At 53.5% G+C, this 23088-nt stretch overlaps 2 protein-coding genes across 3 annotated transcripts in view; both read left to right on the forward strand.

Moving 5' to 3' along the window:
• The window catches only part of gc2 (guanylyl cyclase 2), a 15970-nt gene extending 8509 nt beyond the window's left edge, over positions 1-7461 (forward strand). Inside the window, 9 exon segments of the mRNA XM_062449095.1 lie at positions 3175-3338; positions 3920-4112; positions 4405-4489; positions 4492-4578; positions 5167-5265; positions 5676-5770; positions 6149-6234; positions 6494-6603; positions 7322-7461. Coding sequence (XP_062305079.1) covers positions 3175-3338; positions 3920-4112; positions 4405-4489; positions 4492-4578; positions 5167-5265; positions 5676-5770; positions 6149-6234; positions 6494-6587 — 903 coding nt within the window. The 3' untranslated portion in view covers positions 6588-6603; positions 7322-7461.
• A 2798-nt stretch (positions 7462-10259) lies between these two features.
• LOC134009655 (insulin receptor substrate 2-B) lies at positions 10260-21907 on the forward strand. Of its 2 annotated transcripts, none has more exons than XM_062449226.1 (2): positions 10260-14602; positions 19756-21907. In XM_062449226.1, the coding sequence occupies exons 1-2, from the start codon at positions 10591-10593 to the stop codon at positions 19758-19760; spliced, it is 4017 nt and encodes a 1338-aa protein (XP_062305210.1). In that variant the 5' UTR covers positions 10260-10590; the 3' UTR covers positions 19761-21907. The 2 variants fall into 2 exon arrangements, with proteins under 2 accessions (XP_062305210.1, XP_062305209.1); XM_062449225.1 differs by having other exon boundaries at positions 19761-21907.
• Positions 21908-23088: the final 1181 nt, after the last annotated feature.

Consider the following 23088-nt stretch of genomic DNA (forward strand, 5'->3'; position numbering starts at 1 on the left):
GTGCAGATGCCCCACCACACACACACAGCTACACACACACACACAGACAGACGCTCACAACCCCTCATTGTTTTGACCTCTGGGCGACCTCTCGTTACCTAGGCGACGCATCAACCAGATTCGTTTGGTCAGGGGGCCCAACAAGATCCTGCTGACTCTGGATGACGTCACCTTCATCAACCCGTCTCGTTAGCAACAAGGTCTGTCCTGTGTACACTTTCAATCAACCTGAGTGAGGTGTGTTCCCAGTGCCCACAAACTATAAAACAAAACTAATACAATCAACTAAATAACTACTGATAATAACAATCAAATGGTTACTAAATGGCGTCTACTCATTGATTAGTCAGCGTTTTTACGAGGATGTGGTTATGACATCACAGTGGTCGTTGTGACGAGAGGGTGGTTATGACATCACAGTGGTCGTTCTGACGAGGGTGTGGTTATGACATCACAGTGGGGTCATGTGTTCCCAGAAGCTGAGCCTGGAAAGCAGCAAGGCCAGCGACCCCCGGAGGAGCGTCTCGGAACACAGCGTCAAGTCCCCCTTATCCAGCCAATCACCTGCCACGCACGAGAACTCCAACGTGGTCATCTACGAGGTGGGAAGGGCGCCTGATTGGTTGGCTGCTCTGACGATCTGAATATAACCACATTGATAAGCCTACAGTTCCCAAACTTAATTGATTACTGTTTAATTAATTGATTTACATCAAAAGGGTGATTTGGGCGTGGTTGAAAAGGCTTCCCAATGGAACCTTCAGGAACATCAACCCCAAAACCAGCGACGTGTTTGAACTGGTGGGTCAAACACAACATGCTACACAACACGCTACACAACACCACAACACTCCGCAACACAAACACCCAACATAAAGAAACACTGAATTATGTTCATAACTTCTATAAACAAATAAACAGCAACAATAAAATAATAAATCAATTATGAAAGAAAATTAAACGTCCATCTGACCCCTGACCTCTGACCCTCCAGATGAAGGACATGCGCCACGAGAACATCAACCTCTTCCTGGGGTTCTTTCACGACTGCGGCGTGTTCGCCATAGTAACGGAGTACTGTTCCCGTGGCAGCATGGAGGACTGCTGGTGAACGACGATGTAAAGCTGGACTGGATGTTCAAGTCCTCACTGCTGCTGGACCTGATCAAGGTGGAGGGAGGGAGGGAGGAGGGGTGGAGGGAGGGAGGGAGGGGTGGAGGGAGGGAGGGGTGGAGGGAGGGGTGGAGGGAGGGGTGGAGGGAGGGAGGGAGGGGTGGAGGGAGGGAGGGAGGGGTGGAGGGAGGGAGGGAGGTAGGGGTGGAGGGAGGGGTGGAGGGAGGGAGGGAGGGTGGAGGGAGGGAGGGAGGGGTGGAGGGAGGGAGGGGTGGAGGGAGGGAGGGGTGGAGGGAGGGAGGGAGGGGTGGAGGGAAGGAGGGAGGGAGGGGTGGAGGGAAGGATCAAAGGTGAGAGAGGAAAAATGGATGAAAGCATGAATGGATGAAGGGATGCAGGAGCAGTAAAGGATGAGGAATGGAGAGGTGATCCCCCTCTCTCCCCCCACTCTCCTCTCCCCCCCCTCTCTCTCTCCCCCCCCCCCCCCCCTCTCCCCCAGGGTATGAAGTACCTCCACCACAGGAACGTGTACCACGGCCGTCTGAAGTCCAGGAACTGTGTTGTGGACGGGCGCTTCTAGTTCTCAAGGTGACAGACTACGGCTACAACGAGGTCCTGGAGACCCAGAAGTTCCCTACCAGCAGCCCCCTCCAGAGGGTGAGCGCTGTGTGTGTGTGTGTGTGTGTGGGCGTGGGACTGTGTGTGTGTGTGTGGGCGTGGGACTGTGTGTGTGTGGTTGTGGGCGTGGGACTGTGTGTGTGTATGTGGGCGTGGGACTGTGTGTGTGTGTGTGGGCGTGGGACTGTGTGTGTGTGGCTCTGTGGGAGTGCATGTGTGTGTGTGAGAGAAAAGATGTGTGTGTGTGTAAGTATGGCTTTGTGGGAGTGTGTGTGTGAGGAATAGATGTGTGTTGTGTGTGTGTGTGTGTGACTATGTTGGAGTGTATGTGTGTGTGTGTGTGTTAGGAATAGATGTGTGTGTGTGTGACTATGTTGGAGTGTGTGTGTGTGTTAGGAATAGATGTGTGTGTTAGGAATAGATGTGCGTGTGTGTGTTAGGAATAGATGTGTGTGTGTGTGTGTGACTATGTTAGTGTGTGTGTGTGTGTGTGTTAGGAATAGATGTGTGTTGTGTGTGTGTGTGACTATGTTGGAGTGTATGTGTGTGTGTGTGTGTGTGTTAGGAATAGATGTGTGTGTGTCTGTGTGTTAAACCCCTCTACCTCTCCACTGCAGAGCTGTTGTGGACGGCTCCAGAGATCCTCCGAGGTCCGATCCCTGGCTTCAAGGGCAGTCTCCATGGCGACGTCTACAGCTTCGCCATCATCATGCAGGAAAGTGGTCATGAGGGCCCTCCCTTCTGCATGCTGGAGCTCTCTGCCACAGGTACGAGCACACACACACACCACACCCCCCCCCCCACACACACACACACCTCAACATACACACAAACACACTCACACAAACCTAGACTAGACTAAAGGTAAACACAATCAAAAACATTCAAGCCAGCTCAGCCGTCCGAGAGAGCTCCTTCGAATGTCCTTGACTCCCGGAACAGCAACGCTCTTCCAGATCCTAACCCCTCCCCCCCGCCCCCTGCAGACATCATCCAGAAGGTGCGCAGGCCCCCCCCCCTGTGCCGGCCCCTGGTCTCCCCCAGACTACGCTCCCATGGAGTGCATCCAGCTCATGAAGCAGTGCTGGAACGACAGCCAGATAAGAGACCCGTCTTCGACGAGATCTTCGACCAGGTACACACTCCCTCCCTCTCTACCTCTCCCTCTCTCTAGTCTCTACCTCTCTCTCTACCGCTCTCTCCAGTCTTCACTTGTCTCTCTACCTCTCTCTATCTCCAGTCTCTACCTCTCTCTCTACTGTTCTCACTCCCTCTCTCCATCCCTCTCTTAATCTCTTCCAACTCCCTCTCTCTCCCCCTCTCCTCTCTCTCCCCCTCTCCTCTCTCTCCCCTTTCTCCCCCTCTCTCCTCCTCTTCTCTCCTCTTTTCTCTCCCGTCCTCTCCTGTGTCTCAACACACCTTCCCCCCCCCCCCCCCCCCCAGTTCAAAAACATCAACAAGGGGAAGAAGACGAACATCATCGACTCGATGCTGCGCATGCTGGAGCAGTACTCCTCCAACCTGGAGGAGCTGATCAGGGAGAGGACCGAGGAGCTGGAGATAGAGAAGCAGAAGACTGAGAAGCTGCTCACACAGATGCTGCCCCCGTGAGCCTCCCTCTCTCTCTATGTCTCTTACTGTGTCTCTCTCTCTCTCTCTCTCTCTCTCTCTCTCTCTCTCTCTCTGTGTGTCTCTCTCTTTCGCTGTGTCTCTCTCTCTCTCTCTCTCTCTCTGTGTGTCTCTCTCTATGTCTCTTACTGTCTCTCTCTCTCTCTCTCTCTCTCTCTCTCTCTGTGTGTGTCTCTCTCTTTCGCTGTGTGTGTCTCTCTGGCTCTCGCTCTCTCTCTCTCTCTCTCTCTCTCTCTCTCTGTGTCTCTCTCTTTCGCTGTGTGTGTCTCTCTCGCTCTCTCTCTCTCTCTCTCTCTCTCTCTCTCTCTCTCTCTCTCTCTCTCTCTCTCTCTCTCTGCGTCTCTCTCTCTCTCTCCCTCTCTCTCTCTCTGCGTCTCTCTCTCTCTCTCTCTCTCTCTCTCTTCTCTCTCTCTCTCTCTCTGTGTCTCTCTCTTTCGCTGTGTGTGTCTCTCGCTCTCTCTCTCTCTCTCTCTCTCTCTCTCTCTCTCTCTCTCTCTCTGCGTCTCTCTCTCTCTCTCTCACCGTGTAGCCCCATGCTGACCCTGGCGTGTGTGTGCAGGTCTGTGGCGGAGGCCCTGAAGGTGGGCCGCACGGTGGAGCCTGAGTACTTTGACAGCGTGACGCTGTACTTCAGCGACATCGTGGGCTTCACCACCATCTCAGCCAACAGCGAGCCCATCGAGGTGGTGGACCTGCTCAACGACCTCTACACCATCTTCGACGCCATCATAGGCAACCACGACGTCTACAAGGTGCAGGGGGCGAGAGAGAGAGAGTGTGTGTGTGAGGGTTGGTGTGGGTGTCTCTCCCTCGCTTCCTCACTAAACTTTCTCTCCTTCACTCTTGTGTCCCCTCCTCTTTCCCTCTCCTACCCCCACCTCTCCCCCCTCCCCCCCTCTCCCTCTCCACCCCCCCCCTCTCCTCTCCACCCCCCCTCCCCCTCCACCCCCCCCCTCCCCCTCCACCCTCCACCCCCCCCTCTCCCCCCCCCCTCCCTCTCAACCTCCCCCTCCACCCACCCCCCTCTCCCCCCACTCCCCCCAGGTGGAGACGATAGGGGACGCCTACATGGTGGCGTCTGGTCTGCCCGACTCCAACGGCAACCGCCACGCGGCGGAGATCTCCAACATGCACTGGACATCCTGAGTGCTGTGGGCACCTTCAAGATGAGACACATGCCTGACGTCCCTGTGCGCATACGCATAGGCCTGCACACAGGTAGGACACACACACACACACTGGCCTGGCACACAAGTAGGACACACACACACACACTGGCCTGCACACAGGTAGGACACACACACACACACTGGCCTGCACACAGGTAGGGACACACACACACTGGCCTGCACACAGGTAGGACACACACACACACACTGGCCTGCACACAGGTAGGACACACACACACACACTGGCCTGCACACAGGTAGGACACACACACACACACTGGCCTGCACACTGGTAGGACACACACACACTAAAGCAGCTACATTTCTGGATGAGTCTTCAAGGTTGAATCTCACTAAGAGCTTGAAACTTGTGTGTGTGCCTCTCTCTGTGTGTGTGTGTGTGCCTCTCTCTCTGTGTGTGTGTGTGTGCCTCTCTGTGTGTGTGTGTGTGTGTGTCTCTCTCTGTGTGTGTGTGTGCCTCTCTGTGTGTGTGTGTGTGTGTGTGTCTCTCTCTCTGTGTGTGTGTGTGCCTCTCTGTGTGTGTGTGTGTGCCTCTCTCTCTGTGTGTGTGCTCTCTCTGTGTGTGTGTGTGTGCCTCTCTGTGTGTGTGTGCCTCTCTCTCTGTGTGTGTGTGCAGGGCCGTGCGTGGCAGGCGTGGTGGGCCTCACCATGCCCAGATACTGTCTGTTTGGAGACACGGTGAACACCGCCTCCCGCATGGAGTCTACTGGGATGCGTACGTGTCACACATCCACACACACCTGCTCACACACACCTGTACACACACACCTGCACACACACACCTGCTCACACACACCTGTACACACACACCTGCACACACACACCTGCTCACACACACCTGCTCACACACACCTGCTCACACACACCTGTACACACACACCTGTACACACACACACCTGCACACACACACCTGCACACACACACCTGCTCACACTCACCTGCACACACACACCTGCACACTATTCTGCATCTACTGCAGATTCTATGATCAGATTCTACTGTCCTCTTCATGTCGGCAAAGAACCTTGAGCGCGTGTGTGTGTGTGTGTGTGTGTGTACAAGCATGCGCGTGTGTGGGAGCATGCGTGTGAGGTGTGTGTGTCCTGTGTTGACCCTGTGCTGCAGCCTACAGGATCCATGTGCACAACAGCACAGTGAAGATCCTGCTGGAGCTGCAGGCTGGCTACCAGGTGCAGCTGAGGGGCAAGACCAACCTGAAGGTGACCCTCCCACTACCCTGACCCCTGACCCCTCACACCACTACCCTGACCCCTGACCCCTCACACCACTACCCTGACCCCTGACCCCTCACACCACTACCCTTACCCCTGACCCCTCACACCACTACCCTTACCCCTGACCCCTCACACCACTACCTTGACCCCTGACCCCAGTCTACTACCACAATGGTCTAACAATGATTTGTCCCCATCTCTGTCTCTGTCCATCTCTTTCCCTCTATCTCTTTATCCATCCATCTCTCTCTCTCCATCTCCCTCTCATGCTGTCTCTCTCCCTATCCCTCTCTCTCTCTCCCCCTCCCTCCCTCCATCCCTCCCTCCCTCCCTCTCTCCCTCTCTCTCTCTCTCTGTCTCCAGGGGAAGGTTACGGAGGACACCTACTGGTTGATAGGAAGAACAGGCTTCACCAAGCCCCTCCCTGTTCCTCCTGAACTCAAGTCAGGGTAAGGACTGCCGCCCCTCCCCCTCTCTTCCGTCTCCCTCCAATCACCTGTCTCCCCCGCTGTGTGTGTGTGTGTGCTGGCTTGTTATGTAAATGTGTACTGTGCATTTGTGGCTGTGTGTGTGACTGGGTCTGTGTAACAGTGTGTGTCTGCATGTATCTCTGAGCGAGGGACTGCACATGTGACGGTGTGTGTGTGTGTGACTTTGTGTGTGTGTGTGTGTTTGCCTTGCTGATCCCAGCTCTTGCTGATTCCACAGGCAAGTGCCCCACGGGCTACAGATGGAAGAGATAGCCCAGTACAAGAGACGGAAAATGGAGAAACAGCAACAGCTTGCAAAGAAGAATAACTGACGATCATTATCAGAAGGTAATGTTATGCATGGAAAATGTATAACATTACTAGGTTATAGGGTTGATCTTATTGGCCTTTTTTCTTGTTTCTTTTTGAGAGGGGGGTGGGGGGTGGGGGGGACTTTTATTGTGAAAGACTTTTCACAATAAAACATTTTATTTTTATTTTTATTCTTTTTGAAGGGGGATGGGCTTTTCCCAGTCATATTGACTTGTTGGTTTTACTGACAACAACAAAAAACTCAGTTCTTCTACTTTACAAGTTAAGTTGCACCTCCATCACTAAAACCCCCCCACACACACACTCGGTCCTACTACTTTGAGAGTTTACCTGATTTACCTGATATAGTGCAAGACACACTGTGTGACGCGAGACACACCCCTCATGCTGTGGCTGCCGGTCCTCAACCAATCAGTGCTCTGCCAATCAGTCCTCAACCAATCAGTGCTCTGCCAATCTGACCAGGTAAGCAGATGGGTGCCGTCCTGCTTCCGCGCGTGGGCGTTCCCACGGTGACGCACCCGTCTGCGTTCCCACGGTGACGCACCCGTCTGCGCGCCCTCAAAACATGCGTTCAGCCCGTTCGCTTTACATCAGGCTGCTGGCTCCGAACGTCCCAAGGGGACAAGCTCATGAAGTCACTGGAACACGTCAACGCAGTGAGGGGTGTTGGTGAGGAGGTGAGTGAGACCGAGATCCTAACAAGGCCTGTGTGTGTGTGTGTGTGTTCCAGACCCGAGATGTCCAAGGACTTCAGGCTGATGCTCCACAAGGCGGTGAGAAAGATCTCCACGGTGCGGCAGGTGGCCCAGATCACCATGGTGGACGAGGGCAACGAGGTCATGCTGTTGCACCACTGAACCTCCCTCATCGCCCCCGTCATCCTCGCCGCGGCCCTCATCCTCGCCGTGGTCGTCATCCTCGCCGCGGCCCTCATCCTCGCCGTGGTCGTCATCCTCGCCGCGGCTCGGTCGTCGGGTCGTGCTCGGTCTTCGTCAGCGCGGCGGAGGAGCGTCTTCGCCGTCGTCTTCGTCGTCATGGAGAGGAGGAGGCGAAGGGAAGGAAGAAAAAAGAGGGGAGGGGGGATAAGAAAGACATACTGTCAGTTTCACATCCCTCTGTCTCCTTTTCCCCTCTTTCTAATCCTTCCTTCTCTGCCTTCTCTCGTTCAGTCTTTCACCTCTCTCCTCCTTTCACTTCCTCCTCTCCCTGTTCCTCCTCTGCCTCAAACACCTGACCTACTGACTCCTCCAGTCAGCAAGTTTCATGCGCTCACATGAGTCATGCTGTGTTGCTTATAGACGGTGGCATGTCTGTGTTTATTTAACCTAAAGTAACTTCTCTCCGATAGCTCTTAGTAGTAGATGGTAGGTGGCGACTTAGATGTATGACACACAAATGTGTCCATCCCAAAGTGAGTCATTTTTACCTCTTAATAAGTGGTTCTTAACCCTGTCCTCAGGGAAACCCCTGCCCCTGTTTAAATGTTTCCCTGCTACAACACACCTGATTCGAATAAATGGGTTGTTATCTAGCTCTGTAGAAGCCTGGAAACAAGCAGGCATTTGAATCAGGTGTGTTGGAGCCGAGAAACATCTAAAACATGCAGGACAGGGGTTCCCTGAGGACAGGGTTAAGAACCACTGCTCTAAATGAACAGAATTTAGAAAACTGGTGGTTTTACAGTTCCGAAACTAGTGTTTTAAAGTTCTGATTGTTTTAAATGTTCTGGTTGCTCGCCAGAAACAGTATTGGAGACCCCTTTTCTGACGTGTTTGTGTGTGGCACTGTGTAACAAAGTATTACAAGCGATGCGTTTGGGTTATCGTGTTAACTGCCGCTGTAGGGTTTTTCTAGGACCAACAGGGCCTTCTGGTGGTTAAATCGAGTCATCAGATGGTGAGTTAGATGTCTGCGATTAAACTGCACTAGGAGGTAGTCAGCCAGCCTACCAGTCATGCAGTCAGTCGGCTAACTAGGCAGCTAGCCAGCGAAGAAGTTAGCTAATTAGTCAGTCAAACAGGAAGTTGGCCAACAGGTCCACTGGAAGGACACGTCGGTCATTCCTCACCAGATTATAATCCCTGTTTAAACCTGCTCATACTCTGTCTATATAATAGCTGTGGCAGATTATCATACAAGATGACTGACAGGGCGGCTAGATAACAAGAATATGTAATATAGGGGCACTCTAGGTGCAATTTTGTGTATGCATGGGGAACTGTTAATAAAATAAATAACTTTCTATTTTATGAATATACTGTACTATATATCTCTAAATTGTAGGTAGGTATTGTCCTCAAATTAGCTCAAATGCAGGTTGTATATAACTCAAACAATTACAGAAGGATGTGTGTGTGTTTGATATGTTTCTGTATTATATGGTCTACCAATAAATAAACAAGGATTGCTTCTTGTGGAGTTGGTGTCATGTGCTACCGTGCCCAGCAGATGGCGCTGCAGATTCCCTTCAAAATCTGTCTGCAATCGATACCACTCCAATACGACAAAACAGACATTATGGTATTGGATTAGCAAGGGGGTGAAGATAAAATCATATATGTTAAAAACATTTTCCTTCTTTACAGTACTCAGTACTCAAGAGAAATAATGTTTTCTTAAAATGTATAATATAATGGGAAAGATAACCGTCAAGTTTTATGCAGCCTCAGAAATGTGCATAAACGAGACATAACCAAACACGGCAGGGACTGTACGCGAGTGTACAGCAGGATAAGTAGTTCTACATGTAGAACAGCTCTCTAGTGAGAGAAGCCAGGCTAATTACACGGCACTGGTAGAAAACTACGCTACATTAGCATACACACACCTAATTCACAAACACTCACGCGCGCTCAGTTGTCTCCTTATCTGCCTCTATGACTTTAATGTTTTACAACTCATTTAAGGTCAATGTGACCAGCCCACATACTTCCCAGGTCGCACAAACACACACATTTCATTTTCTCCTTTTCTGTGTCAGACGGCATTACATTTAGAAGGTTTACAGTTATTTCATTATAGGATATGTAATATGGCAGTTTAGTATAACACTATATACACACTGTGTGTGTGTGTGTGCGCGTGTGCGTGTGCGTGTGTGTGTGTGTTAGAGTCTTCACTGAACATGAGAATGTGACATGTAAGAGAATGCCAAGTCTCTCGAAGTGGCCTTCTGCTGTACTGGAATCAGTTTACCATATCTTAATCCCGTCGATTGCCGTGGGATAGACCATGTGATTAACTGATCTGAGATGTGTGTCTGGTCGTACTTTAACCCTGTACCGGAGGTGGGGAGGGGGGTTCACCTTCGTACAAGACCAAAACAGCACAGCCAATGGCCCATGTGGCCCAACGCTGATTGGATTTACAAACCATCAGTCAAAACAATTTTCCATTGAGGGGCTGAGTTTAAACAAACGCCTATTGATATCTTTGTAATGATTGGCTAGTCAAAAGTCAATCTGAGGCTAAACGAACCCGCCCCCTAGGACTCCAGTGAAACTCCGTGCAATTCGATTGCTCAATCGTATTGACGTAAAACACTAATAGACCTCTGCGATTGGTTTAATACCCTGTCACTGGGCGTCAATCTCACCACTTAGCCAATGGCCATCGCCGTCTGGCCCTTTGTTCCTCCTGCTAGTCGCTGACGCACAGGTCACGTGTTGTTTGTGCTCTGGTCTAGAGAGATGTGTACAGAGGGGCAAACAGCCTGGTAGTCAAGCTAGCTAGCTCGGATTCTACCGATTATAGAACCGGGGGGGAACGTGGTCATGTTGCAAACGGTGGGCTTTATTTCGTAAAAGCCCATATTGGAATACCGTTTTTTTTGGTTCTAATCGGAAGGAGGTTCGGGCCATTGTAACGGAATAAGGGATTGCTTGGATTTTAACATCGAGCCCGTGCAGCGGGGACTCCGGAGCGTTGCCTCCCGAAACAAGAATGGGGACTTGGTCCACACGGTTGCTTAGATAGACTGGCCTTTGATAGCGTTCTCTAATGGCAAATTTCACGAATTACCAGGAGAGCCGGGGCGCAATGTTGATGTTGGAGCAAAGGGCAATCGGTACGAAACCAGCCGCTGCTGCGGCCAACGGCGACACCTCGGTCGGGGAACCCCCTTCTCCGTTAATTAATATCGGCGGCGGCGGCTCCCGTTTCCATCAACACTTGCCGCCCTCGAATCACCACCATCACCACAGCGGCCACCTTCTTTACCCTCAGACCATACAGCCAAAGGATCAACAGCACCCACTAGCTCACCACTGCCAGGCCGCCCAGCAGCAACACCTCTCCGGCGAACACATTCAGGAGTCCCCGGTAAGAAAATCCTCTTCTTCGTCTTTGAACCTTGTACACGAAGACCCTGTAGCTGCCGTTGCTACCACTAGCCATGCATACGCCGCGTCCCTGAGCGGCACCCCTTCGATAGCCGCTAGTGCTAACGTCAGCGTCTCTACCTCAGACGTTGTGGACGATATTCGGAAGTGTGGCTACCTGCGAAAGCAGAAGCATGGACACAAGAGGTTTTTTGTGCTTCGGGCTGCGAGCAATCTAGGCCCCAGCCGGCTGGAATACTATGACAGTGAAAAGAAATTCCGGAATTGCCTGCGGTCTGCTGCCGCGGCCGCTGCTAGCGGTGCGGTCGCCCCATCTCCCCCTAAACGGGTTATTTACCTCTACCAGTGTTTCACCGTGAACAAAAGGGCGGATTCGAAAAACAAGCACCTCATTGCTCTGTACACTAAGGACGAGTACTTTGCTATCGTGGCCGAAAACGAGCAGGAGCAAGAAGATTGGTACGTAGCGCTCAGCGAACTGATGAGTGAGGGGAAAAGGGGACACCTGGACTCTGACGATCTGGATGACGGTTACGGCACCGTCACCCCCGGTACGGTGTTCAAGGAGGTGTGGCAAGTGCACGTGAAGCCTAAAGGACTGGGTCAGACGAAAAACCTCACAGGCGTGTACCGTTTATGCCTCTCTACCAAAACGATTCACCTGGTCAAGCTCAACTCCGAAACCCCGTGCGTCAACTTGCAGCTGATGAACATCCGGCGATGCGGGCATTCCGAGAGCTTCTTCTTCATCGAGGTGGGTCGTTCCTCTTCCATAGGACCCGGGGAGATATGGATGTACGTGGACGACTCAGTGGTCGCCCAGAACATGCACGAGACCATCCTGGAGACCATGAAGGCCCTAAAGGCCTTCTCCGAGTTTCGCCCCAGGAGCAAGAGCCAGTCGTCGGGAACCAACCCCATCGCTTTCATCACTACCCGCCGTCACCTAGGCAACCTGCCGCCGAGCCAGACGGGCCTCCAGCGCCGTTCGCGGACCGAGTCAGTGGTCGGGACTCCGCCTTCCAGCAAGAGCACGGGCGCCAGCGGGTACCGCTTCCGCACGTCCAGCGAGGGCGAGGGGACGATGAACCGGCCATTCCGCTCCGTCACCGGGAGCCTCGTCCACCTCAACTCCGCCCGGCTCCACCTGGGACGCCAGGAGGGCGGGGCCGGGAGCACCGGGAGCTCCACCGGTACCGGCGGAGGAGGAGGAGGAGGCGGTAGCAGCGGCAACCGTTACGTCCGGGCCTTACCGGGCTCCACCTACCACGCGCGTTCCGCCTCCCTCCCGGTGTCGCACTTCCCCTCGGCCACCAGCCCGGTCAGCGTGTCCAGTAGCAGTGGCCACGGCTCCGTGTCCGACACGCTGACCCGCCCTTCCTCCGCCTCCATCTGCGGCTCACCCTCCGACGGCGGCTTCAACTCCTCCGATGAGTACGGCTCCAGCCCCGGGGACTTCCGCTACTTCAGGGTGCGCTCCAACACCCCGGACTCCCTGGGCAACACGCCGCCCATCCGAGAGGAGAACTGCCTCAACGACTACATGGCCATGGGCTGGCACCGCGAGGTGTTCGGTGCCGCCGGCAACGGCGGGGCCGAGACGGCGAGAGACGAGGGTGCGTCGGCCGAGGACGAGCGGTCCTCGTCGTCCGCGAGGAGGCGGACCCACTCCTTCTCCAGGCCGGCGGCGGGGGGTGCCAGTGGCGTGGCGGTGTACCAGAAGATGACCCAGACGGCGTTCTCGCAGGACGAGGGCATGGGGGAGGGCCTCTCTCTGGGACGGCCCCCTTCGTCCTCCTCGTCCTCCCTCCGCTCCGACTACAGCTCCTGCTCCGAGCACAGCCAGAACCGCCCGGCGCCGCCCCGCCTACACCCCGCCCCCACCTCCTCGTCCACGGAGGACAGCGGTTACGTGCCCATGACGTGCGGCGTCGCCACGGCTTCGCCCAGGGACGCGCCCCCCCCCGACTACATGCCTATGCAACCTGGCTCCTCCCACCCTCACCCCCGCCTCTCCTCCTCCCCCCTGCTCCACAGCCCCGTCCTCTCCCGGCGCTCCCCCCACCCTCACCCCCAGCCCACGGACTCCCACGGCTACATGATGATGCTACCTGGGGGAGGGCTCTTGTCCTCCCCGCTGCAGGCTTCTCCCAGCCCCCAGAGCAGCGGCGGCACGGCAGGGGGGCCCGGAGGTAGCGTTAGCGCTAACGCTAGCGAGCGTCCGGAGAACGGGGAGTACATGGATATGTCGAACAGCGTTGGAGGAGGAGGGGGGAGGAAGGTCTCCAACGAGGGCTACTTTGCACTGAGTACCCCGGACACGCCGAAGTCTTACAGCCCTTACTTCTCCCTCCCCCGCTCCTACAAGGCCCCCGCCAGGGAGCGGGACGAGAAGGAGCTGGGGGAATATGTCCCCATGTGCTCGCCGGCCAAACCGATGTATTCCTCCTCCTCCTCCGCCTCGTCCTCCGCCTCCTCCTCCACCCCGGAGAAGAGGGGCGGGATGGCGGGTGGCACCCCTCCGTCTCACCCCCCTCCCCCGTACGGGGCGCAGCACGTCACGGGGGTCGACCGACGTGTGGTACGACCCAACCGTCTTCCCCTGGGCAGGCGGAGCTTCCACGGGTCCCCGGGAGACGGCGGCGGCGCGTCGGCCAACGGCAGCCCCGCCCACGCCGCCGCCGTCTCCGCGGCAACCGAGGGCCCCTCCAGCCCCGGGGAGTACATTAACATTGAGTTCGGGGACCAGTACCCCTCCTCCTGCTCGCTCTCTGCCCAGGAAGGGGCTCCCTCGCTAGGCCCCGGGGACCCACAGCGCTCCCCCCCCCAGGCCCCGGCCCCCCAGCAGGACTACATGAGCGTGGACGTGGTGCCCAAGAGCCAGAGCCCTCGACCCTCCCTTGTGGCCCCCTGGAACCCCCCCAGCTACATCCGACCCCTGGCTGCGGCCTCCGGGGCACTGGCCCACTCCTCCGGGGGTCACTGGAAGTCGGGCGGTGACGACTACACCGACATGACCTTCGGGCTGGGCGGGGGCGAGGGGGCGAGGGGGTCGCGGAGCCCCACGGCCATGCTCCAGCACCTGTGCGTGATGGAGGGCCACTACCAGGCCCTCACCCTGGCCCCGACCTCCACCCCCACTGCCCCCCTCTCCTCCAGCCCCCAGGCGGAGCCGCCCAAGGTGGTGCGGGCCGACCCTCAGGGGAGAAGAAGACACAGCTCTGAAACCTTCACTTCCGCCTCCACCCACCCCCCGTCCGCCTCCACCCACCCCCCATCCTCCCCCACCCCCGCCGCCCCCAACGGCGCCCACCACCCCCCCGAGGCCTCGCGCTGGCCAGCCTCCGGCTCCTTCGACAGCGTCTGGATGTGCGTCGAGGGCCAAGGGGGCCTCGCCGATCCCCTAGCCCAGCCAGGGGCCTCCGATGTGGGCCTGGTCCCCGCCGGCACGGCCCCCTCTGGAGGAGGGAGGGTGTGCCACCAGAACGGGCTGAACTATATAGCTCTGGAGCTGAGGGACGAGGCGGCGCCCGCCGCCGCGCCGCACCTCAACGGGAGTCACCGGGACGGGAGGACGGGGTCTCCGACCGGGGCGCTGCCGTTACCGGAGAACGGGGCGTACGCCAGCATCGACTTCTCCAAACCGGACGGGGTGACGGCCACGTCGAAAGGTAAGGCCTGGGAGGAGGTGTGTGTGTGTGACAGGTTAGGGGTTGTTCTGGGTAAGAGAGCTGTGTGTGTGTGTGACAGGTTAGGGGTAGTTCTGAGTAAGAGAGCTGTGTGTGTGTGTGTGTGTGTGTAACTGTGACAGGTTAGGGGTTGTTCTGGGTAAGAGAGCTGTGTGTTTGTGTGTAACTGTGACAGGTTAGGAGTTGTGTGAGTAAGAGATGTGTGTGTGTTTCCGACATCATTGCCGCTGAATATCTAAAACGGTGCACAAGAAGAAGCCGCCAGAAATCTCCTGTCAGTTTCCAGAGTGTGCACACCTATAAATAGAGGCATCTTTGCTGCAGACTCTGTTCCTGTGTGTGTTTGTGTGTGTGTGTGTGCGCACGAGCGCGTGTTTCTACTAGAACTCTTGAGTGTGTGTGTGTGTCTGTCTATAAGATAGTTAAGAGAGCTGTCTGTGTGTGTTTCTGACAGAGAATAAGAGCTGTGTGTGTCTGACATCATCTACACTGCTGAAGAACATGCCTCCACAGTTGAGGTTGTGAGTTTTCTTAATTTAATTGTTGCACAGCGAGGTGTGGATATCGGTGCTGACGCACACTTGGAGTAACATGCAGTTGGTCTGCTCGAACCAAACAGATTTAGTGAAGCAGTTCCTTTCCAATGCGGCTGGCAAACACAGAGCGGTTCTCTGACCAGCAAATGCTGTAAGAACCCTTCTGATCCTCCAATCAGCGGCTCAGGAGACATGCTCTGTGGGATTTCAGCCAGGGTCAGGGAAGACCTGGAAGAGTCATGGAATGAATCTCAAAAGTCTAGGATAAGTTCTGCGCGTGTGTGTGTGTGGGGGGGGGTAACCTTCTGACGGCAATTGGCGATTGGCCCTGATAAGTGCAGGCTATGAGCATTTTCAGGCTATTGTGTGTGTGTGTGTGTGTGTGTGTGTGTGTGTGTGTGTGTGTGTGTGTGTGTGTGTGTGTGTGTGTGTGTGTGTGTGTGTGTGTGTGTGTGTGTGTGTGTGTGTGTGTGTGTGTGTGTGTGTGTGTGTGTGTGTGTGTGTGTGTGTGTGTGTGTGTGTGTGTGTGTGTGTGTGTGTGAGAACTGCCCACTAAGCGTAGTGGCATGTCCAGAATGTGTTAACTGCAGTGTTAAAGGTGATAATGATGTCAGAGGGCACCTCAGTTCTCACCTGCTGTCCTCCTGTACCAGGTGGCAATGTGACAAAACCCACACACTACTGAAGCTGTAAGGGGTGTGCGTGCGTGTGTGCGTGCGTGTGTGAGAACAGAGCAGGGGGTACGTCTCAGGTTCTCCTGCATGACAGCTGTTACCAGGGTGCATCTGGAGAGATGAACATGTTGGGTTCTAGCATGGCTGAAGGTATGTTGGGTTCTAGCATGGCTGGAGGTAGAACATGCACTGTGCTGTAGGGGTCAGATGGATGAGCGGTTAGGGAGTCAGGATATTATTCATAAGGTTGCCGGTTCGATTCCTGGCCGTGCAAAATGACCTTGTGTCCTTGGGCAAGGCACTTCACCCTACTTGCCTCGGGGAGAATGCCCCTGTACTTACTGTAAGTCGCTCTGAATAAGAGCGTCTGCTAAATGACTAAATGTAATGTAATGTAGACATATGGGCCAGCTGGGTTCTAGGAATGTTGTAGACTGGCCTAGTCTGCTCGGTGGTTCTAGTCATGTTAACTCACACACTCCTCTGTCTGTCCAGCGGACTGCCAGCCCTCTGCTCTGTCTCTCTCTCTCTCGCTCTCTCGCTCGCTGTCTCGCTCTCTCGCTCGCTGTCTCTCTCTCTCGCTGTCTCTCTCTCTCGCTGTCTCTCTCTCTCGCTGTCTCTCTCCCTCTCCCTCTCTCTCTCTCTGTCTCTGTCTCTCTTTCTTTCTGACTACCTCATTTGATGTATTTTCAAGTCTGAGTGGGTCTGATTCACTCAGCTAATGATAACATGCCAGCAGGGATTGAGTAATGTGTGTGTGTGTGTGTGTGTGTGTGTTGTTATAGAATGTAGTAAACAACATACCTAACAGTGTGTACAGTGTCGACTGTGTTAAGGGTAAGCTGAGGGCGAAGTTAAGTTTCTATAAAGGCTGATGTAGTTTGTAGAGTGTGTGAGTGAGTGAATTTGAAAATACACCTGTGTGTGTGTGTGTGTGTGTGTGAGAGAGACTGGCCACCTATACAGTATGCATCTGTATCCAGGTGTGTGTGTGTGTGTGTCATGCAGGCTCTCTTTGATGTAACCGAATTGGCCCAGCAGGTCTGGGCATCACATAGGGGAACAGGAAATGCATCATCATCCCTCAGGAATGTCCATCCTGTCTGTGGTCCTGCCCAAAGCTATCTGCACACCTGGACGTACCCCAGAATGCAACCTTTCTGTCTCTCTCTCTCCCCCTCTCTCTCTCCCCCTGTCCCCATGTGTCTCTCTCTCTCCCCCTCTCTGTCTTACCTTGCCTCTATGGCCTCCCCCGCCCCCCCACCACTCTCTCTCCTGGCATCCCTGCCCCCCCCCCTTCCTCCCCCCTCGTCTCTTCCCCCCCCCCCCCCCCCCTCCCTGCCCTCCTCTCCAGGGTCTATATTTATTGGATGTATTTTCAGCCTGACATGTATTTATGAGGACCAGGTCTCTGCCAGGCTGTAACACGACTGGACTGGTAACAAGATCCCTGTGTGTGTGTGTGTGTGTGTCCAGTGTCAGAGAGAGTGAGAGCGAGAAAGTTGTTTATGCAATAGTGACGATAGTGAGTGTGTGTGCCCCAGTCAGACCCTGTGTGTGTGTGTGTGTGCCCCAGTCAGACCCTGTGTGTGTGTGTGTGTGTGTGCCAGTCAGACCCTGTGTGTGTGTGTGTGTGCCAGTCAGACCCTGTGTGTGTGTGTGTGTGTGCCCCAGTCAGACCCTGTGTGTGTGTGTGTGTGTGTGTGCCCCAGTCAGACCCTGTGTGTGTGTGTGTGTGTGCCCCAGTCAGACCCTGTGTGTGTGTGTGTGTGTGTGTGCCCCAGTCAGACCCTGTGTGTGTGTGTGTGTGTGTGTGTGTGTGCCAGTCAGACCCTGTGTGTGTGTGTGTGTGCCAGTCAGACCCTGTGTGTGTGTGTGTGTGTGTGCCAGTCAGACCCTGTGTGTGTGTGTGTGTGTGTGCCAGTCAGACCCTGTGTGTGTGTGTGTGTGTGCCCCAGTCAGACCCTGTGTGTGTGTGTGTGTGTGTGTGCCCCAGTCAGACCCTGTGTGTGTGTGTGTGTGTGCCCCAGTCAGACCCTGTGTGTGTGTGTGTGTGTGTGTGCCCCAGTCAGACCCTGTGTGTGTGTGTGTGTGTGTGTGTGTGCCAGTCAGACCCTGTGTGTGTGTGTGTGTGCCAGTCAGACCCTGTGTGTGTGTGTGTGTGCCAGTCAGACCCTGTGTGTGGGAGGGGGGGAGGACGGGGGGGAGGACGGGGGGGGAACATGTATAAATACATGGACAGATGTTAGGATGATCAGGCTCTCTGACAAAAGCAGGTTTACAGTTTTCCATCAGATCACAACGCCTCCACCACGCTCTCCTTTGTCTATACCTGTCTGTTACTGTCTGCCTGTAACTGTCTGTCTGTGTTTCTCTTTCTCTGTGAGGGAGTGCTGCCTGTGACTGAATCAGCACTCTTGACACTGTGCTGGTCTCTCCTGTAGGCTTGAGGCTCTCTCTCTCCCTGTCTGTCTTACTCACTCTCACACACACACACACACACACACACACACACACACACACACACACACACACACACACACACACGTAGCTAGCTGTCTGTTGTTCCGGCAGGTTCTCCTGTTACTCCACTGTACTACGACCCCATCGCCCCCACACTTCCTCCCTCCCTCGCCCTCCCTCGCCTCCCTCCCCTCCCTCCCTCCCTCGCCTCCCTCCCCTCCCTCCCTCGCCCTCCCTCCCTCGCCTCCCTCCCCTCCCTCCCTCCCTCCCCTCCCTCGCCTCCCTCCCTCCCCTCCCTCCCTCCCTCCCTCGCCTCCCTCCCCTCCCTCCCTCCCTCGCCTCCCTCGCCTCCCCTCCCTCCCCTCCCTCCCCTCCCTCCCTCCCTCCCTCCCTCCCTCCCTCCCTCCCTCCCTCGCCTCCCTCCCTCCCTCCCTCCCCTCCCTCCCCTCCCTCCCTCCCTCGCCTCCCTCGCCTCCCTCCCCTCCCTCCCTCCCTCCCTCCCTCGCCTCCCTCCCTCCCTCCCTCCCTCCCTCCCTCTCTCTCCGTGTGTGTGTGCTATGGTGTGAGGAGGGGAGGAGCTCACCTCCGTGGACACTTGTTCCACGTGTTCCTGGCTCGGGTGTGTTTGGATCTCGTGATTTTGTCGCAGCGTCTGTTTTGATTTGTCGTTGGTCTCAGTGGGTCTCGACGATGATTGGTCGTCTGAAGTGACATAGTGCCTGTGATTCTGGAACGCGTGCTATCTCTGCTCTCAGAATCAGAATCTCTCATGGGGTGTCAACATGGGTCTTTTTCATGGCAATATTGCAGGATCTCTGTTTATAAAAGGACTTCTATCTCAAAGAGTGGAGTGTGTGTGTGTGCGCGCGTGCGTGCGTGTGTGTGTGACCGAGGTCAGATGAGGCTGCAGGGATGGTGTCCATAGGAAGTTGTTATGGTCAAAGGCAAAGACCGGATCTCTCTCTCTCTCTCTCTCTCTCTCTCTCTCTCTCTCTCTCTCTCTCTCTCACTGTGTCTGTCTCTGTCTATCTGTCACCCTCTCTACCATCTCCCTCCATAACAAACAGCCAAGTGTGTGTGTGTGTGTGTCTGGCCGGCCAGCCAGTGTAAGCCCACCCAGCCTCTCTCTAAGCAGGGCCATTGTGATGTTTGGACTATTGTGGTGTTTAACAAAGCACTGCTCTGCTCTCCATGGGCCTGGGTTAGCCTCACTCCCCCTCACAGCACAACCATTAGGAGAGAGAGAGAGGTGTGTGGGTGGAGGGGGATGGGGGAAGGGGTGGGCTACAGGTGGGTGACTGGATCTATGGAGGCCTCAGGGACACAAACACATGGATATAAATGCCCACAAGAATGCTAATCTCTCTCTCCCTCTCTCTCTCTCCTTCACTCTCTCTCTCTCCTTCACTCTCTCTCTCTCTCTCCTTCACTCTCTCTCTCCTTCACTCTCTCTCTCTCTCAGACTAGATGGATAGAGAACACACTCTCTCCTGCGCCACCATGTGCTTGTGATCATCGGCCCCTCCCACCTGTGATGTCATGTCCCCCCCCCATGTCCGGGAGCCACGCCCCTCTCAACCCCGACAGCAGCAACAGGAACATCGCCACGACAACAGAGGCAAAGGAGTCGACGCTGGCGTTCTATGCTGTTCTATTAGACTCATTTTCAACTTTTTGGGGGTTAAAATAATTAATTTTTCGTTTATTTTATTTTTTTCGTTTTGTTTCCTTCTCTTGTGAGCTGGTTGAGTCTTTGGCTCGGTAGCAAAACAAGACTTTTGACACAACAGCGACTGATCCACGTCAAGCCACCACGTCATTGGCTGGAGATGTCCCGGTGCTCTGATGTGATTGGCTGCCGTGCAGGAAGCACACGTTAAATCTGAGAATTGAGCCAAAATGATACATCCAACTCTACGATGCTGTATGGTACACACATGCAACAATGAGGCTAACCGGAGGCTAGTTTCCCATAGAGTTTCACTAGCATTAGCGCTACTAGCATCCAGCCTGGTTGCTAACAAGGTCCTGTTTTACTTTGCCACTGTGGGTTTGGTGTTTCCCAGTTACATTTCACTGTTTACATGACGCTTTAGTGTTTTGATTGCTTTTATTCGGGTTTAGATGGTGCTGGTCCGCATACAAGACAGAACTTACGGTACCTTTTTTTTCTCTAGAATGGTGTGAATTAAAGTGTGTGTGACAGGCTGCTTTAGTCCCTGTTAACAATATGTAATGACTCCCTCAGTTGCCAGCACATGGATCACACTCACACATGTCCACACACACACACACACACACATGTCCACACACACACACATGTCCACACACACACACACACATGTCCACACACATACGCCCACACACACACGTCCATGCACACATTTCCACACACACACACACACACACACACACACACACCAGTAACCCTGCAGAATAGGTTCAGGGGCTCTGGGAGCCCCCAGGACTGGAAATCCCCTCCCCCCCCCTCCCCTCCCTTCTTTCTTTCCTTCCTTCAAATAAATTCAAATTTCCAGTCCACCAACTGTCACCAATGAATCAATGAAGCCAGTTAGGGCGTCTCTCATTACGGAACATCATCTGCTCATGTGACTGATCTGATTGATCACCAATTAATTAACTATATATTGATTACATCTAGGGATTAACCTCTTTTGATTTACCTGGAAAGGAAAGTGGATAAATAATTTATATAATTCATACGCACACACACACCAAGGACTTCAAAGGTACTGCATCAATATGCAACCTCATTTTTTTTTTTTTTTTGTATCTAGTTTACAGAGGAAAAAAATAATATTTTTTGGTGTTGACGTTTTGATTGAACTTGAGAGGAGTTTCTTTTGTTCATCTTGTTTTTCAGAAAAAGACTCACCGGTAAAGGGGAGAGGGGAGAACTGCACTTTTTGCAGTTTTTGTAAAAACTGAAAATTAAAAACTCTGCATAATGTTTTGTAACTCTTACATTTTATTTGCTGCTGTGTAGTACAAAAAAAACAATGATTTGGAATGCTGTTGATTGCTACCATGACGACGACAACAACGAGGTCGACGACGGCAACTTGTGTTAAATATATAATTTCTTTTTCTTTCATTTTCAGAATTTGAATGCTGTTGTCAGTAGTTCAACATATAAAGGAAAGAGTTTAAGAAGTTTTCAAACTTTTGGACGTGGGCAGGCTTGTTCATAACTCTCCTCTGCTGCTGACAGTCTAAATGAGAACAAAATAAAAATGATTGAGTAATTACAACAAATAAAAAGATGGGAGGGGGGGAGAAGATATTATTGTAAAAAAAAAACAACAAAAAACACACAAAAAAAAGCGATGTTCTTAGTGGAACATCCTCCTGTACATAGAAAGACCCTCATGTTGCTATGGTTTCCATGTTCTAATTGCGCCTTGTGGCGCTTTCTCTTTTTGTTTCTTAATTTTTTCCCCCAGTTTTTTTTTTTTTTCTCTCTTTTCTTCTGGAGGGAAAGGGGAAATGGAAGGGCTTTAGCCAAGGGGGTTCTCAGCATTTGCAGTGTTTCTATTTAACAGACTATTTTGCTTTCGATAGAGCTATTGCAATAAAAATGTGTTCATGTAGTATCATCGTCTCTGCTCTCTTTATTTTGCCCCTGCCTGTCGGTCTGTCTCTGCCTGCCTGTCTGTCTGTCTGTCGGTCTGTCTCTGCCTGCCTGTCGGTCTGTCTCTGTCTGCCTGCCTGCCTGCCTGCCTGCCTGCCTCCTTCAATGTGTTTGTGGGTATCTGTATGTGCTTGTGTGTGTCCGTGTGTGTGTGTTTGTGAGTGGACGCACACACACTGAATGTGTGTCGCTGACTCCTGGGCCATTGTACCTTGTCATACCAGCCTCTGGTTGGATGGTTACTTCTTGGAATTGCCAACAGTGTGACTTCTGGTAAAATCACCACCAGGACATACAGATTAGCACATTCCTCACTAGAGAGAAGAAGCAGGATGAGATTAGCCCATTTCTGTGAAGGAATTATCTTATTAACTGAATTGTTTATTTAAATGCCCATCGGCCTTGGGAGTTTTACAGTGTGGTTCGTTTTTAACACTGGGGGTCAGGGGGGGCTGGGGGGGGGGGGGGGGGTCACATGCTGATTCTAGAACATAGTCCACGCTATCTGGCCACTCATTCTTGTTTTCTGTTGGTTCACGCTGTGTCGCTGTGTAAAAGCGGATGACGTCGTCTGGGAAAGACCTCACACAGCAAACCTGTGTGAGCCTTCTCAGAACAACTTCAGTGGTCTGTCTTCACGGATATACATTTACATTTACTCATTTAGCAGACGCTCTTATCCAGAGCGACTTACAGGGAAAGTACAGGGACATTCCCCCGAGGCAAGTAGGGTGAAGTGTCTTGCCCAAGGACACAGCGTCAGTTGGCATGACCGGGAATCGAACTGGCAACCTTCGGATTACTAGCCCGATTCCCCCACCGCTCAGCCACCTGACTCCCCATATATGTTGTTATAAAACCCTGTACTTATGGGTTCGGATGAAACACAGACCACATCTAGCAGTTTAGTGGTGCGTGTGTGCTCTGGGCCCAGAGCAGAGTTTAACCCTTTTGTTATCTTCGGGTCATTCTGACCCATCAGTCATTGTGACCCACCGTCGTATTGCGACAACTTTACCGCATACAAAAACAAAGTGAAGCATTTTCTTTTAACCGTTGGGCTGTCTCAGACCCCCCACATTGCAAAGGTTAAAAGAAAAATATTTTTATTTGTTTTTGTATTGGGTAAAGACAACAATGGTT

Source organism: Osmerus eperlanus, chromosome 23, assembly GCF_963692335.1.
Source record: "Osmerus eperlanus chromosome 23, fOsmEpe2.1, whole genome shotgun sequence".
NCBI classification, from domain to species: Eukaryota; Metazoa; Chordata; class Actinopteri; order Osmeriformes; family Osmeridae; genus Osmerus; species Osmerus eperlanus.

What these genes read in the sequence shown, in the direction of transcription:
- LOC134009655 (XM_062449225.1), top strand. Translation starts at nt 10,591, where the DNA reads ATGGCAAATTTCACGAATTACCAGGAGAGCCGGGGCGCAATGTTGATG.